Source organism: Chiloscyllium plagiosum, chromosome 21, assembly GCF_004010195.1.
Source record: "Chiloscyllium plagiosum isolate BGI_BamShark_2017 chromosome 21, ASM401019v2, whole genome shotgun sequence".
In the NCBI taxonomy this organism is placed as follows: Eukaryota; Metazoa; Chordata; class Chondrichthyes; order Orectolobiformes; family Hemiscylliidae; genus Chiloscyllium; species Chiloscyllium plagiosum.
This window is the reverse complement of record NC_057730.1, coordinates 57,053,766-57,069,330: the sequence shown is the minus strand read 5'-3', so window position 1 is coordinate 57,069,330 and position 15,565 is coordinate 57,053,766. Positions and strand designations below refer to the sequence as shown.

Genomic DNA, 15,565 nt, shown 5'->3' with positions numbered 1-15,565 from the left:
TATTCTCTCGAACATCAAAGTTAAATATAAATATGAAATCACAGCAGGAGGAGACTGGTCAGCTCCTTGAGCTTGCTCCAAAATCAATAAGAGATCAATAAGCTGATCTATTTGTGTTTGGAATTCTACATTCCCATCTATCCCTGATAACACTTGATTCACATGTCTAACAAGAATCTGTCTTCCTCTGCATTAAAAATAGAGACACCTCTGACTCTACAATCTTCTTGAGAGAGTTTCAAAGTCGCACTACCCTCCAGCAGATTAAAATTCTCCTCATCTCTATCCTAAAAGGACAATACAGGAGGTCTCTGATTTATGAATGTAGTCTCACGCAGGGGTGCAATTTTAAATACTCAACATACAGACATTCCCTGTCCCTATAAACATTGTCTACATTGTGTTCTGAGTTGCTTCCAATTGCACTTGTGAACAAACTCCAGAATGGGACCTATCCACAGCCCGGGGAAGGCCTCTCCTACAAAGTTATACTTCAATCCTACTCTTACTTCAAAAAGTAATTTCAAGGTTAATATTTCAGTCCTAATTGTATTTACTGTATTTACATGATCTTGTAGTTTAAAGAAACAAGTTGGAAGAGGCACTACATACCCGTAATGATGTTGTGAGTGGGTCTCTTTGGCTGAAGTGCAGCAATATTAGCAGATGTTAGATGATGGACCCTGATATCATGCACTGAGGAATAAGAAGTGCAGTAACTTGCACTGCGACACTTAGGGTTGGTGATTTCTTTCATTGCTAGGCCCCGTGTATTTTTCATTCGATTTTCAACAATTGTTTTGTTCAGAATTCTGCGCTTTTTAAAAAGAACAAATTTTAGTATTTGTTTGAAAGTTGCACTTCTTCCAGAATACACAAAATTAGAAAAATTAATTTAAAATATATCTGTGAAAGATATGTTTAATATTAAGCCTAATATTTGCTTTAACTAATAAAGCCTAATAGTAACAGCTAGATGCAAAACTTTGAAACTGGAAGTAATGTTGAAAACCTCAAAAATTAGAGAGTAAACAAATAAAGAAAAACTAACTAATCCTCTCCAGGCACAGCCTGAAAAGAGAGATTTTAAACCTTCTGCCCTCAGTGCTGGACCACAAATTCTCTCATCAGCAGTTCAATCTTACTCCCTTTTGCTGGGTGACTCAGACACAGTTGTAACTCATCAAGACTCTTCCAACAGCATCTTCCAGACCTATTTACCTTCTAAAAGGACAAGGGAATGCTATCACCTGCAGATTCCGCTCAAGCCACACACTATACTGACACTGGGTCAAAAAACCTCAAACTCTCTCCTTCATGACACTGCGTATGACCTACCTTTTCCCCTGAAATGCAGCGTTCAAGGAGCTAGTTCCTTGTCACCTTAAGGGCAATTAGAGAGAGGCAACGGACATCAGTCTATGCAGCAATTCCACATTCCATCAAATAACAAAAACAGGAAATCCTGTCAATCAAATCCACTTGAACTCTTGAACCTCTTTTTAAAAGAAGTGTTTCAATAAAGTGATTTCCCCTTCCAGTTGATTATCTATTTTTAAAAACACCGTATTGTTTGCGCATATATGGCCCTTTGGGGCAGGTGTGGGCATTTAATCATCATTCTTCCTGGAAATGTTTCTTCCTGGTTTCACTTAACCAATCTCTCAAATTCTATAATTATGATGCCTTGTTATAACTTTCTACTCCTAAGGCTAGCTTTTACATCAATTTAGAATCTTGTAATGAAAAGAAAGTGAAGAAATTTGGTGAAACTCCTGTTTCTAAGAATAATTCTGTTCTCACCAAATCAGAATGCTTGCTGTATATAATTCCATTCAAAAATTTGTTTACTTATTTTCTGAAGTTTGCTGAACGTAACAATTCTTTCTAACATTGGCCTTGTAAAGTAAATGCCCTGTGTGGCTCACAGGAAGAAGCTTTGTTCTACTTTGAATTAAGGACTCAGGTTGTACCACTGTCCATTGTGTTATATAGACGGAATCAAGATCACATACAATTAAAAGAGAAAGTGAACCCACGATTTAAAACCTAACTTTACAGGAAAATAAAATAATCTGATAATGGGACAATGACATTTTTCAGAAAAAGGTTACACAAAGATATTCACAGACAGGGCACAGAGTTACTAAGTGGCCAAGTTGTGAAATTACTGAGTGACAAAGTGATGTTGTCGAAACACATGGGGATGTAAGAAATTATAAGGAGGAGAAAAAGGCACAGAAAGTGGAACAAACACTTTCCACACAAAGTCGTGATGCAGGGAGGAAGTGAATGCCAATGCAAGATTGGTAATTAAATTAGCTAGAAGATGAATGATACAATGTTCTTTAAACTTTGGAAGATATAACCCCATATTTAAATTAACAAGGAAGCTTAAGAGGGCATGGGCTCAAATTTATAGCACTTGTTGCAATATTTTATTTTTGACACTGAATCAGGAAGAAACATCAATCAATAAAACCGCTTATACAGAAATTAACATTTTAAAATAATTAAAATACAAAGCTAATTAACAGGATAAAATGGAGTAAAACCAGTTACGTAATGACAAATAGTGAAATATATAGTATTATAAACACAGCCATCTCAAGTTCTCAAACTTACTGGTATAACATCTTTCACAAAAAAGGTTGCTCTGTGTGTAGTTACGTGTTCTTTTTCATCTGTATTCATACCAAGGTGTTTTATTTCATCAGGGTAACCAGAATATTTGATTATAGGTTGAGCTTTCTGAATAGTATAATACTAGTGAAAGAAATGAAATATATGTCAAAAAAGAAAAAATATGAAAATAATATTCTGCTAGCTTAACTGCTTTTAAAATATTAAATCCCTATTTCCAAGCTCAGGACATTTAAAAAATTTGTTGGAGAGATGTGTAACGGAGCCAAATAAAAATGACTAAACGGGTGGGGGGGGGGGAACAAGATTGTAGAGTCATAGAGGTGTACAGCACGAAAACAGACCCGTCCATACCAACCAGATATCCTAAATTAATCTAGTCCCATTTGCCAGCACTTGGCCCATATCTTTCTAAACCCTTCCAATGCAGGACTGTCAAAAACAAACCAGGAAAATGGATTAAGGACAGATAAAGATAAGGAGAGAGGCTGGTGGGAGATGAGGCACTGGGATGAGGGTGGAGGTGAGGAGAAGAGGGCAGTTAAGACAGATTAATATGCTTCTATTTCCACAGATATCTTCCATATCCCATGGAGATGTGGAATAGCAACAATTCTGAACGAATTGTTCTGACTGATGGCAGCAAAGTGAAAAACCAGACTCTAAACAGTTCTGAATGCTGAGCTTAACCCCCTAATGACGACATTCTGCCCAGAGTAAAAGGCAATATTCAGAATAAGATCCACTGAGAGAAGCAGTTCAGGATAAAGACAATCTCAGAGCCAAGACAAAATCAGAGAAGATGCTGAAAAGAGGGCTAAGAAAATTTCAACATTTCCAAAAGGCACTCAACAAGATGCTGCACAAAAGGCTGCTGCATAATTTATAGGTGCAAGGAGTTACAGACAATATATTAGCATAGATAGAAGGTTGGTTAATTAACAGCAAGCAAAAAGTGAGGATAAATGAGTGTAATTCTGGTTAGTGATCAGTGACTAGTGGTGTGCCTCAGGGATTGGTGTTGGGACCACAATTATTTCCAATTTACATAGAGGATTTAGAGTTGGGGACCACGTGTGGTGTGTCGAAGTTTGCAGATGACACAAAGATGAGTGGTACAGCAAAGTCTGCAGAGGACTGGGATGGTTTAAGTGAGTGGGCAAAGGTCTGACAGATGGAATACAATGTTAATAAATGTGAAGGCATCCATTTTGGTAGGAATAACAGCAAAATGACTATTATTTGAAAGGTTAAAAATTGCAGATGTGCAGAGGAACCTGGGTGTCCTTGTGCATGAATCACAGAAGGTTGGTCTGTAGGTACAACAGGTAATTAAGGAGGCAAATGGATTTTTATCTTTCATTGCTAAAGGGATTTAGTGTAAAAGCAGGGAGGTTATGTTACAGCTGTATCGGGTGCTGGTGAGGCCACACTGGAGTACTGTGTGCAGTTTTGATCTCCTTACTTGAGAAAGTATGGACTGACACTTCTTTACCCAAAAGGTTGTGAATCTTGGAATTCCTGGCCCAGTGAAGTAGTTGAGGCTTCCTCATTGAATGCTTTTAAAGCTAAGGTAGATAATTCCTTTACTGTTCAAAAAAATTAAGGGTTATGGTGACTGGGTGGGTAAGTGGAGCTGAGGCCACAAAAAGATCAGTGATGATCTTATTATACGGTGGATCAGGCTGAAAGGGCCAGGTGGCCTACTCCTGCTCCTAGTCCTTATGTTCTAAAATCAAGAACAACTCTGCTCTGACATAACTGAACTACAGAAGAACTACTGGCTAAGTTGCAGCCAAAGTGGTTTGATTCTAGCCACCACATTTTTGGAAAGGTGCCAAAAAATCGGAGAAAATGCATAACAAATTGATTAGAATTGGACTGCAGGAAAAGGGACTTCATTTACATGGAGTGACTGAAGAAGCTGGGACTGTTTACCAGAGCAGGTTTGGAAGACATTTGATGGAGGGGTTCAAAATCATAAATGATATAAAGAAGGAGAAACACTTCCCAGCGGCAGAAGGGTTGGTAATCAGAAGAGACAATTGGTGATGATTGGAAAAAGAAGTAGAGGTGTCATTAGGAAAAGACTTTGAATAGGAACATTCAAAACAGAATTGAATAAATACTTTTAAGGGAATAAAAAATTACAGTGTGATGAAAAAACACCGAGTGCATGAAATTAATTTAGGTAGCTAAGAAAGAGCTGGCCAAGGAATAACCAACCAAATAGCCTTCTTCTGTGCCATTTAATTCCAATAGTTTAAAAAGTATGTGATTTACTAATAGCAAATATAAGAATTACTCCTATTTACTAGCAGTACAGGCCTTGCGGTAATGGGAATTTGGGAGCTGAGGCTTTCTGCCAATATCCACCACCACACATTGCACAGGTTTTTCGACCTCATTGTGTTGGTAGAGCAGAAGGTAACTTTTACCCTATCCCAGAAGCTTCAGGATCAGTCTGAATTTCACATATTTGTGGATAAGTATGTCCAGCTACACAAATTCTGTTCAGATACTAATTTGACTGCTTGTACATAGTTCTGGCTGCACTCCTGCACAGCACACATCAGACACATGAAACTATTGCTTTGCTTCTGGGAGCTGGGCTGATTTGATTCCACTTTCAGAATAAGAATCTGATTTTTGTCTTCCTATAGTCTCTGATTCTCAACACAAACAAATTAATGTCTGACTAACTTCACTAGAAGCTTTCACCTGTACTGATTACTGATGGGTCATTAGTTAAGAAGTTACTGCTCTCACACACGAGACTGATGGAATTTTAAACCACAGGTGAAAACATGGATTGTGGAATGTTGTTTGAACCCAAACGTCATGTCAATCAGTAATGCAAACTTCTTAATCTGTCCAGGACTAACTGGTTATGTAGATCAAAAGGTGACAATTTTCAGCAATGCATTGGTCAATTAAACATGGAATACCAAGCTGCCTTGAGGCCCAGTTCACTCGATGTCCAACTCTGCACAGGTCCGCTGCCAGAACATAAGCAGTTGACGTTGATGTGCACAAGAAAAGCTTTATAGATGTTGGCAAATTTATGGCAAGAAAGGTGACTGTCTTGACAGACTGTTCTCACAATGGGCAGCTGTAATATTTGAGAATCCCCTTTGTCAGAGTGACATGAATGCTTCTTGTAATGGAAGCAGGTTACCCTCTCTTCTGCAGTACACTGCATCTCTTGTTAATCTCCTGATCAAAAACAGGGCTATACCAGACATTGTGAAGAACAGTACTACACATTTTTAAGGCCATGGCATAGTCAAGATTTTTCTGATTGATCCAAGCATCTGAAGTGTTCTTTGTCTAGAATGTGTTTAATGACAACTCTCGTTGATAACCAGGTCCTCATTACAGTGCCGTTCACCTAGTGTTATCAGCATTACACCATCAGATAATTACACCATCATTACAATCATTATAACCATCAGATAAGCCTATAGACATAAGCCTGTGTCTTTGAATGGTCACCCAGGTACTTCAATAAAAACAAAGGAAATGCTGGAAATATTCAACAAATCTAGCAGCAACTTTGAAGAGAAATAGTTAACATTTCAGGCCTTTGACCTTTCACTCAGAGATGTGCCTACTTTTTGAAGAAATATTATTAATTAGAGTACTCAAACACCAGGACTATATTTGGAGGTGCCGGTGTTGGACTGGGGTGTACAAAGTTAAAAATCACACAACACCAGGTTATAGTCCTACAGGTTTAATTGGAAGCACACTAGCTTTCAGAGCGACACTCCTTCATCAGGTGATGTGTGATTTTTAACCAGGACTATAGGGTGAGAAACCTGTTCCTGTATAAAATAGCACTGCCCTGTAACATGGTGCTAGCCATTGAACACATGCTTAAAGTTGGCAACTCTGGGAGAGTATGATTGCTTGCTTCACGCATCTGTGTGTAGATATTTGATTTAAATTGCCAATATTCCCATGAAGGCCATGACCTAATCTGTGGCACAGAAATTAAAGTAGTTGGTAATTGTAATTCCAGCTAGAAGAACAATTTGTCCAATGTACTGTTGTGTGACATTCTGACAGCTTGTTTTCTGAAGATAAATCTTTTCCTCAATTAAATGCAAACGCAAGTGTCTCAGCCTGTATGATATGGGTAAGCAGGTGGGTGTCACCCTGCTATTGTGCAGCATCTACCAGCCTGGCCTTCTTACACTCTTTGAAAGCAATGAAAGAAAGCTGGGAGCTGACCAATAGAAAATTGAATCTAACTGGATTTTGCAAATGTCTGCCTACAGCAAATGGTAGAAAGGCTGACAGTACAGCAGTTGACGTTCATGTGCTCAGCTTGTGAACTTCCCTTGACTTTTGCTCTGGTGCCAAGTAATTGGGATGCTTGTTGTAAGGATATGATAACCACTGAGTACTAATGGAAATAGCAGAATTTAGGACAGGTGACTTCACCATGCTTGTAACACTATATAAAACAACAATCACCTAGAAATCAAATAGGCTGGGTAACTTCAGAAATGATAGTGGCATTCAATTCAGTGAAGCCCTGGGTAAACTTTATGTCCCTGCTCATCTGTTTAATCCCAAATCTCCAAAGTCAGTAATTAACACTGGGTTAAAAATTGTATACAACACGTCCAAATATCCTTTTTTAATGCAGTAATGTACAAAGAAACAAATTAACTTATCATTCCCACATTAATACATATTTATCAAGTTGACAAAGCTGTGAGAACATATAGGAATCCTCAGTTTAATTGATAAAGCCATAGTTTGCTGAACAAAGAGACCTTGGAGTGCAGGTTCATAGCTCCTTGAAAGTGGAGTTGCAGGTAGATAGGATAGTGAAGAAGGCATTTGGTATGCTTTCCTTTATTGATCAGAGCACTGAGTATAGGAGTTGGGAGGTCATGTTGCAGCTGTATAGGACATTGGTTAGGCCACTTTTGGAATACTGTGTGCAATTTTGGTCTCCCTCCAATTGGAAGGATGTTATGAAACTTGAAAGGGTTCAGAAAAGATTTACAAGGATGTTGCCAGGGTGTGGAGGATTTGAGCTATAGGGAGAGGCTGAATAGGCTGGGGTTGTTTTCCCTGGAGTGTCAGAGGCGGAGGAATTACATTACAGAGATTTATAAAATTGTGAGGGGCAATGGATAGGGTAAATAGAAAAGGTCTTTTTCATGGGGTGGGGGAGTCCAGAATTAGAGGGCATAGGTTTAGGGTGAGATGGGAAAAGTTTATAAGGGACCTAAGGGACAACTTCTTCACACAGAGAAAGGTGCATGCATGGAATGAGCTGCCAGAGGAAGTGTCATAGAGTCATCGAGATGTACAGCATGGAAACAGACCCTTCGATCCAACCCGTCCATGCAGACCAGATATCGTCTGCAAACTTACTAACTGTACCTCTTATGCTCGCATCCAAATCATTTATGTAAATGACAAAAAGTAGAGGGCCCAGCACAGATCCTTGTGGCACTCCACTGGTCACAGGCCTGCAGTCTGAAAAACAATCCTCCACCACCATCCTCTGTCTTCTACCTTTGAGCCAGTTCTATATCCAAATGGCTAGTTCTCCCTGTATTCCGTGAGATCTAACCTTGCTAATCAGTCTTTCATGGGGAACTTTGTCGAATGTCTTACTTAAGTCCATAAAGATCACATCTCCCGTTCTGCCCTCATCAATCCTCTTTGTTACTTCCTCAAAAAACTCAATCAAGTTTGTGAGACATGATTTCCCACGCACAAAGCCATGTTGACTATCCCTAATCAGTCCTTGCTTTTCCAAATACATGTACATCCTGTCCCTCAGGATTACCTCCAACAACTTGCCCACCACCGACATCAGACTCACTGGTCTATAGTTCCCTGGCTTGTCGTTACCACCCACCTTCTTAAAAGTGATAGAGGCTGGTACAATTACAACATTTAAAAGGCATCTGGATGGGTATATGAATAGGAAGGGTTTACAGGGACATGGGCCAAGTGCTAGCAAATGGGACTAGATTAGGTTAGGATATTTGGTTGCATGGACAAGTTGGACTGAAGGTTTCCATGCTGTAATCTCTTTGACTCTATGAGTACAAGAGCAAGAAAGTTACAAAGTTAAAAATCACACAACACCAGGTTATAGTTCAACAGGTTTAATTGGAAGCACTAGCTTTCGGAGAACTGCTCCTTCATCAGGTGGTTGACACAACCAACTGATGAAGGAGGAGCGCTCTGAAAGCTAGTGCTTCCAATTAAACCTATTGGACTATAACCTGGTGTTGTGTGATTTTTAATTTTGTACACCCCAGTCCAACACCGGCATCTCCAAATCAAGAAAGTTATACTAACCCTTTATAAAGTGTTAGTGAGGCTTCCTTTTGAGAATTGCATTTAATTCTGGACATCAACTTCAGGAAGACAGAATGCAGAACAGATTTGCAAGAATACTGCCCGGAATTGAAAATTTCAGAGACTCAAGAAGTGCAGAAACTGGGATGCTTTCTTTGGAGCAAGGAAGGCATTAAAGGAGGTTGGAAGAGGAGTATGTTTTACTAAATAAAGTGTGTTGTTGTGATCTAAATGGGCAAGGTTGATGGAAGCAGGTTCAACAGTAACAATCAAAAGGGAACTGGGTTTTAAAATAGCTGCAGTTTTACGGGTCATGGAGAAACAGCGAGGGAGAGGTGTTAATTGGACAGTTCTACTGCGCTAACAGGGGCAGAATGAATAAAACTAGCCCCCTTCTTAGATGCATCTACTTTCACAATTGTACAATTGTGAAAGGAACTTTATCTGTGCTAGCAGTTAAGGAATTGCTGAGAGAAGGTGACTTTGTATTTGTTTCATACCAAAAAAATCTGCTCACCCTCAATGAACCCACAACCCCTGACCTGGAAAGTAAGTACCATTATTAATTAGGCTGTAAGGGCTTTGCAGTATTTGAGATTGAGCTTATCCCTTTACCACCATGTAACCACAACTAAATTTGTTGTCTCTGTGGGCCAGCCCTTTATTTACAAATACACTTACATTGCATTAGTTCCAAAGATCCTGATAATATTGTGGCAGGATTGAACATACTTTTGTACATTCACAATTAGCACCAGTTGATTATTTGGCAAAGTGTATATTCAATGTGAAAAGCCAGTATCTTTGCAAGAAAACATCCTGCATCATGAATACTGAATTTTGCAAGAAGCTTTTATTTTGAAACATGTACAATCATACAGTCATACAGCACAGAAACAGACTCTTCAGTCCAACTTGTCCATACCAACCAGGATTCCCAAACTAAACTAGTCCCATTTGCCTGCATTTGGCCCATATATTTCTAAACCTTTCTTATTCACGTACTTGTCCAAATGTCTTGTAAAAGTTGTAATTGTACTCGTCTCTACTTCTGCCAGTTCATTCCATATACGTACCACCCTCTGTGTGAAAAAGTTACCTCTCAGGTCCCTTTTAAATATTTTCCTTTTCACCCCAAACTGATGCCCTCTAGTTTAAACTCCCCTACTCTAGGAAAAAGACCTTGGCTATTCATATTGTCTGTGCCTTTCATGATTTTATAAATATCTAAAAGTCACCTCTCAACCTCCAACACTCCAGTGAAAGAAATCCCAGCCTATCCAGCCTCTCCTTATAATGCAGATCCTCCATTCCCGGCAACATCCTTCCAAATGTTTTCTGGACCTTTTCCAATTTAACAATATCCTTTTTACAGCAGGGCAACCGGAACTGTACACAACACTCCAAACGTGGCCTCACCAATATCCTGTACAACTGCAATATGATGCCCTAGCTCCTATACTTAATGGTCTGAACAATGATGATAAGTGTGCCAAAAGTCTTCTTAATCACCCTGTCTGTCTTCACTGGAGCATAGGAGGTTGAGCGATGCCCTAATAGAGATTTGTAAAATCATGAGGGGCAAAGATAAATTGAATAGCAAAGCTCTTTTTCCTAGAGTAGGGAAGTTGAAAAATAGAAGGTATATTTTTAAGGTGAGAGGAGAAAGATTTAGGAGGACCTCAGAAGCAACATTTTCACACAGACAATGGTTCCTATGAGGAATTAAGTGGTAGATGCAGGTACAATACAACATTTGAAAGACATTTGGACAGGTACATGAACAGGAAAAGTTTAAAGGGATTTGGGCCAAACGCAGGCAAATGGGACTAGTTTAGTTTGGGAAACTTGGTCGGCATGGATGAGTTGGACCAAAGCATCTGCTTCCGTGCCATATGACTCTATTCTCAATGATGCTACTCAGTAAAGCGTAAATCTTCAGCAACATTGTATTAAATTTACATTATTACAATAAAGCAGCTCATCCTCCAAGCTTTTCCCCACATGGTTAATGCTCTGCAACCTAAAAAGGGTAAAAATAAAGCTTTTTAGTAAGAGCTTCCAACTAACCAAGGAACATCACACCAAATCCAAAACCCTGCTATGAAAACCTTGTTCACATTTTGAGCTAAATTGTATCACAGCAGCCAAGACAAGCCACAACTTTCAAAAACTCTATGTCCTGATGTTAATGGTTCCATTTCAAAAGAATCCAGGATCTGAAGAGAGATTTTACCAAGAAGTAATCAGTTCTTCCTTTGGCTGTACTTAATATATATTCAGGTTCTGTTGAAATATGTCCATTAGTTTTTGAGATATTTGTTTATAGCTGAACAGATCGATAGGGACAAAAACCATTACTTTTCCTCACCTTCAATGGTGAAAGTAATAAAATTAGCTATAATTTATTTCAGAATAATATGCTGTAACAAATAGTGACATTATGGTGTTTCAAAATAGTACCAACATTTAAAAAATGGTATTTGTTTGTTCTTGCGGGTTTCAAAATTGTAATTTCCTCTTGATTAGTAGCATGTAATACAAAGGAATTGACAGTGTTTGATGTTGGATTCTGGTCCATACTAGAAGAAGCAATAGCGACCAAAATTCAAACACCAAGCGCATTTTAAAAAGCGCACTTATGGAATGTTCTGTGCACACAATTAATGTTATATTCCCATGGGTTGAACAATGCACCTCATTGAAAATAGTGCACAATATTTTTTGCCATGTGTTATGGATATAAAATAGGAAAATAAAAAGGAGAATTGAGAACAATTGATTTGAGTGCAAAAGAAAGTGCTTAAGGCAGAAACCGTTCTGACCGAGAGCATTCAATGCTACGCTTGTTATCAAAGTTAATTCAGATTCAATACCTATCTTTCAGGGAGCTTACTTGCTTATAGGAGCTTGTATAATCTGATACTGCAGGTTTTTTTCCCAGCGTCAATGTACTTCGATGCATGGCTCTGGTACCAAAGTGGCTCACAGGCTGCATCTCCTTTGCAACATTTGTCCTGTAAGGTTGGTCCCTGACAACAGTCATTTCCTTGGCCTGGTCAGTGAGAACTGTGTGGGTGCAGCAGCCTTTGCCAAACCCAGTTAATATTTGTGTCCATTCATGATTTGACATCTTGTAAATTTAATCTGTAAATGATACATAAAAAGCACATTTAATTTGAATATACCATATTTATAAGTTCCTATGCTGAATATCTTCAAGTCAACAAATGGTCAAACTGTGTAATTTCCTGATTTGAAAAACTTTTCTCACTAATAGCATTTGATTGTATAGTTCATTGAGGACATTATAAATTGCTAATGGAACGAATTATAGATTGTTGAGTAATAAATTTGGAATTTAATTAGCTTGTTTAACATCTTAAGCTACTAATGCAGAGCTCAAGCAAGTCAAAAGAATTCTGTCTGCATTGTTAGTCTTTATTTTTAGCCTCTTTCAACTCACTCAATAAAAAGCTGGAAAGAAGAAAATACTTGGTGATAATATTTATCTATATTCCTGAATTCAACAAATTTTTGCCATATTTTGTAAAACCAATAGAAGACAGTCATCTCATGCTGCTTTTCGCTGATCTAGAGATAAAAAATTACCACCACCTATCACCCTTCAAAAATCTTTGAAACAAAGCTTCCCCAGTTAAGCTCAGGATCTTCTGCATTTAATCTATGTGGCCTTGGAGAGCCGTGACCAGTGCAATGCAGCTGTAACAAGGACAGAAGTTGCTCAGCAGGTCTGGTAGCATCCGTGGAGAGAAAGCAGAGTTAATGCTTTGCCCAGTGTCTCTTCTTCAAAACAGTCAGTGAGAATTCAGGTCTGAAGAAGGATCGTCGGACCACACACAGACCAGATAGTTAACTACAGAAGCTATCATCCCACACCCACAAACGGAGCTGCATCAGGACATTATTTAAACAGGCCACAATACACTGGACCCAGGAACTATGAGCAGAAGGAAATTACCTACACAGCATATTTAAGATAAACACCTGATAAACACAGTCCGCCGATTCTGAAACAACAAACCCAAACAAGTAGACACTATCCTGATCCCTTGGCATCATGGTAGCCCACAAACCTACCAACACACTGAAGCAGCTACTGATGAACCTAAAGGACCCTGCACCAACCACCAGCAAAACACATCATTTCCAAAATACCCTGCAAGGACTGTAACAAACACTACATCCGACAGACAGGCAGAAAACTAGCCACCAGGATACATGAGCAAAAATTAGTCACCAAAAGATATGACCCACTCTCACTAGTATCCATACATTCATATGAACAAGGACACCACTGTGACTGGGAACAACACATCCATCCTAGGACAGGCTAAACAGAGACACGCACGGGAATCCCTGGAAGCCTGGCATTCAAACTGGAACTCCATCAATAAACACATTTGATTTGGACCCCATTTACCAACCTCTGAGAAAAAGAACCAGAAATGATATCACCCACCTCAAGAGACCAAGACACATAAATAGAAAGCGGGACAGAACACCAGCGCTTCACCGGAGGCTCACTGATGATGTTACCGAGCATGGTGACAAAACATCTGAAAACAAACCTACCAGCTCAGCGAGCAAATGTACAACCTGAGGATCATCAAACTCAAAACACTGACTTTGCTTTCTCTCCACAGGTGCTGCTGAACATGCTGAGTTTCTTCAGCAATTTCTGTTTGTGTTTCTGATTTCCATCATCTGCAGTTCTTTATTTTACTGTAGTGCAACTACCATGTCCTGTTTCTAAGGTACAATCTGCACAGTCAATCACTCCTCTCGTTAAGGAGCAATAGCAGAAATAAGAATGTGGCTATCACTGTCATCACCACTGGGGACTAAATCTAACAGCAACTTACAGAATGAACATGTAGTTAAAGGTGAAAAATCAGTTGTCTGAGCTGCTCTGTCAGATGTCCTGCTGCTCCAGAAACTGGAGTAAACTGGTATCTCGTGAGATTCTGCATTCAAATACAAAGAATATAAATTAAATATGTAAGTGATGGATACTCACTAAAAGTAATGGAAAAGAAATACTTTCAAGTGGAAGTGATTTTTGTCTCACTAAAAACTGAAAGATTTGTAGATGTTGGAAATGAGAAACAAAAATGAAACAAATTGCTGGAAAAGCTCAGCAGGTCTGGCAGCATCAGTAGAATGAAATCAGAGTTAATGATTCAGATCTAGTGACCCTTCTTTAGAACGTTAAGTCTTATTTACCTCCAAGGATTCAGTCTTGCAATGAAATTAATTTGTAAGTATGGTGTATCATTCTTAGATGGACCTCTGTCCAAACAGAAATGTCCATCAGTTATCCTATCTTAGAATTAAATGTATGGTTTAAAGCATAACCATTTGTAAGCTGACATTCTCAACATCTTCCTGAGAGTCACAACCTAACTACGGTAAGGATAGCTACTGCTGCCATAATCTCCAAATTTCAGCATCTTACACCATCTTTCCAGAAAAACAAACAAGACTTCTCTTTAATCTTTACAGTTATGTCACTTGGGCCTGTTGTTAAGCAGATTTCAGAATAGGTCATATAACTTCCCCCCACTTCATTTTACCCTTCCAAAACAAGATTGCAGTTGTAATATAGAGGAAATAAAAGACAGAAAAGAGAGAAAGAAAAATTTGATAAGATTTCCAGCAATTCATTGTCATGTTTTTATTCATTTTCTGGGTCACAGATATTCCTTGTCAATTATTAGCAATTATCATGAAATTGAAAAGGTACTTTGGCTGCAAATTACCGAACTTACTCTCTTTGAAGACGTTATGGACAGCCTTTCAGGAGTCTGAGTCATTTTCTGTATAATGCCTGTTCAACGGTCTACGTAGTACCACAGCATTAATATAGCTATCCAATAGAGTCTTTGGTCAATGACTTTACTCTACCCCTGAAATATTGATGGTGGGGTACTTGGCAATGGTAAGGAACTTGTTTTAATGGACATAGTTGCTACTTGTCTGGTATGAATATTACTTGGCATTTATCATCCTGAGACTAGATGTTCTCCAGAACCTGTTACAAGCCAGCATTGTCTATTTCATTATCTGAGGAATTGCAAATGGAGCTAAACACCAGTACATTTGTCAGTGAAGAACTCCACTTCTGACCTTATGATCGAGGGAAGGTCATTGTTGAAACAGCTGAAGAAATCTGATCCTAATATACTGTTGTGAGGAATTGCTGTAGTATGTCCAGAGGCTAGAATGATGCGTCACTTTGATTCCATTAGATCAGGCTAGATTTGAACCAAGGGGCAAAAGGGGAGTTTCCTAGTCCACAGAACTTTCCAATGTTGCTGTTAATTTTTTTTTTAGATCAAAATCAGAATTGGAAAACAGAAACAAACAAATATGAAGCAAGGAAGTGTTAACTAGGCAGTGAACTGAAATATTCAATATCTCAATAGACAATAGGTGCAGGAGTAGGCCATTCAGCCCTTCGAGCCTGCAACACCGTTCAATATAATCATGGCTGATCATTCCTAATCAGTATCCTGTTCCTGCCTTATCTCCATAACCCTTGATTCCACTATCTTTGAGA

At 38.8% G+C, this 15,565-nt stretch overlaps 1 protein-coding gene across 7 annotated transcripts in view; it reads right to left on the bottom strand.

Moving 5' to 3' along the window:
• The window catches only part of LOC122560905, a 52,401-nt gene that overhangs the window by 25,613 nt on the left and 11,223 nt on the right, over positions 1–15,565 (bottom strand). For 3 of the 7 annotated variants that reach the window (XM_043712143.1, XM_043712147.1, XM_043712149.1), the window contains exons 2-5: positions 13,869–13,970; positions 11,879–12,129; positions 2,626–2,766; positions 613–817 (exon numbers count right to left, since the gene is read on the bottom strand). In XM_043712143.1, coding sequence (XP_043568078.1) covers positions 613–817; positions 2,626–2,766; positions 11,879–12,115 — 583 coding nt within the window. In that variant the 5' untranslated portion in view covers positions 12,116–12,129; positions 13,869–13,970. Of the gene's footprint in view, positions 1–612; positions 818–2,625; positions 2,767–11,878; positions 12,130–13,868; positions 13,971–14,774; positions 14,861–15,565 lie in introns of those variants that run through there. The other 4 variants (XM_043712145.1, XM_043712144.1, XM_043712146.1 and 1 more) reach the window with 3 other exon arrangements.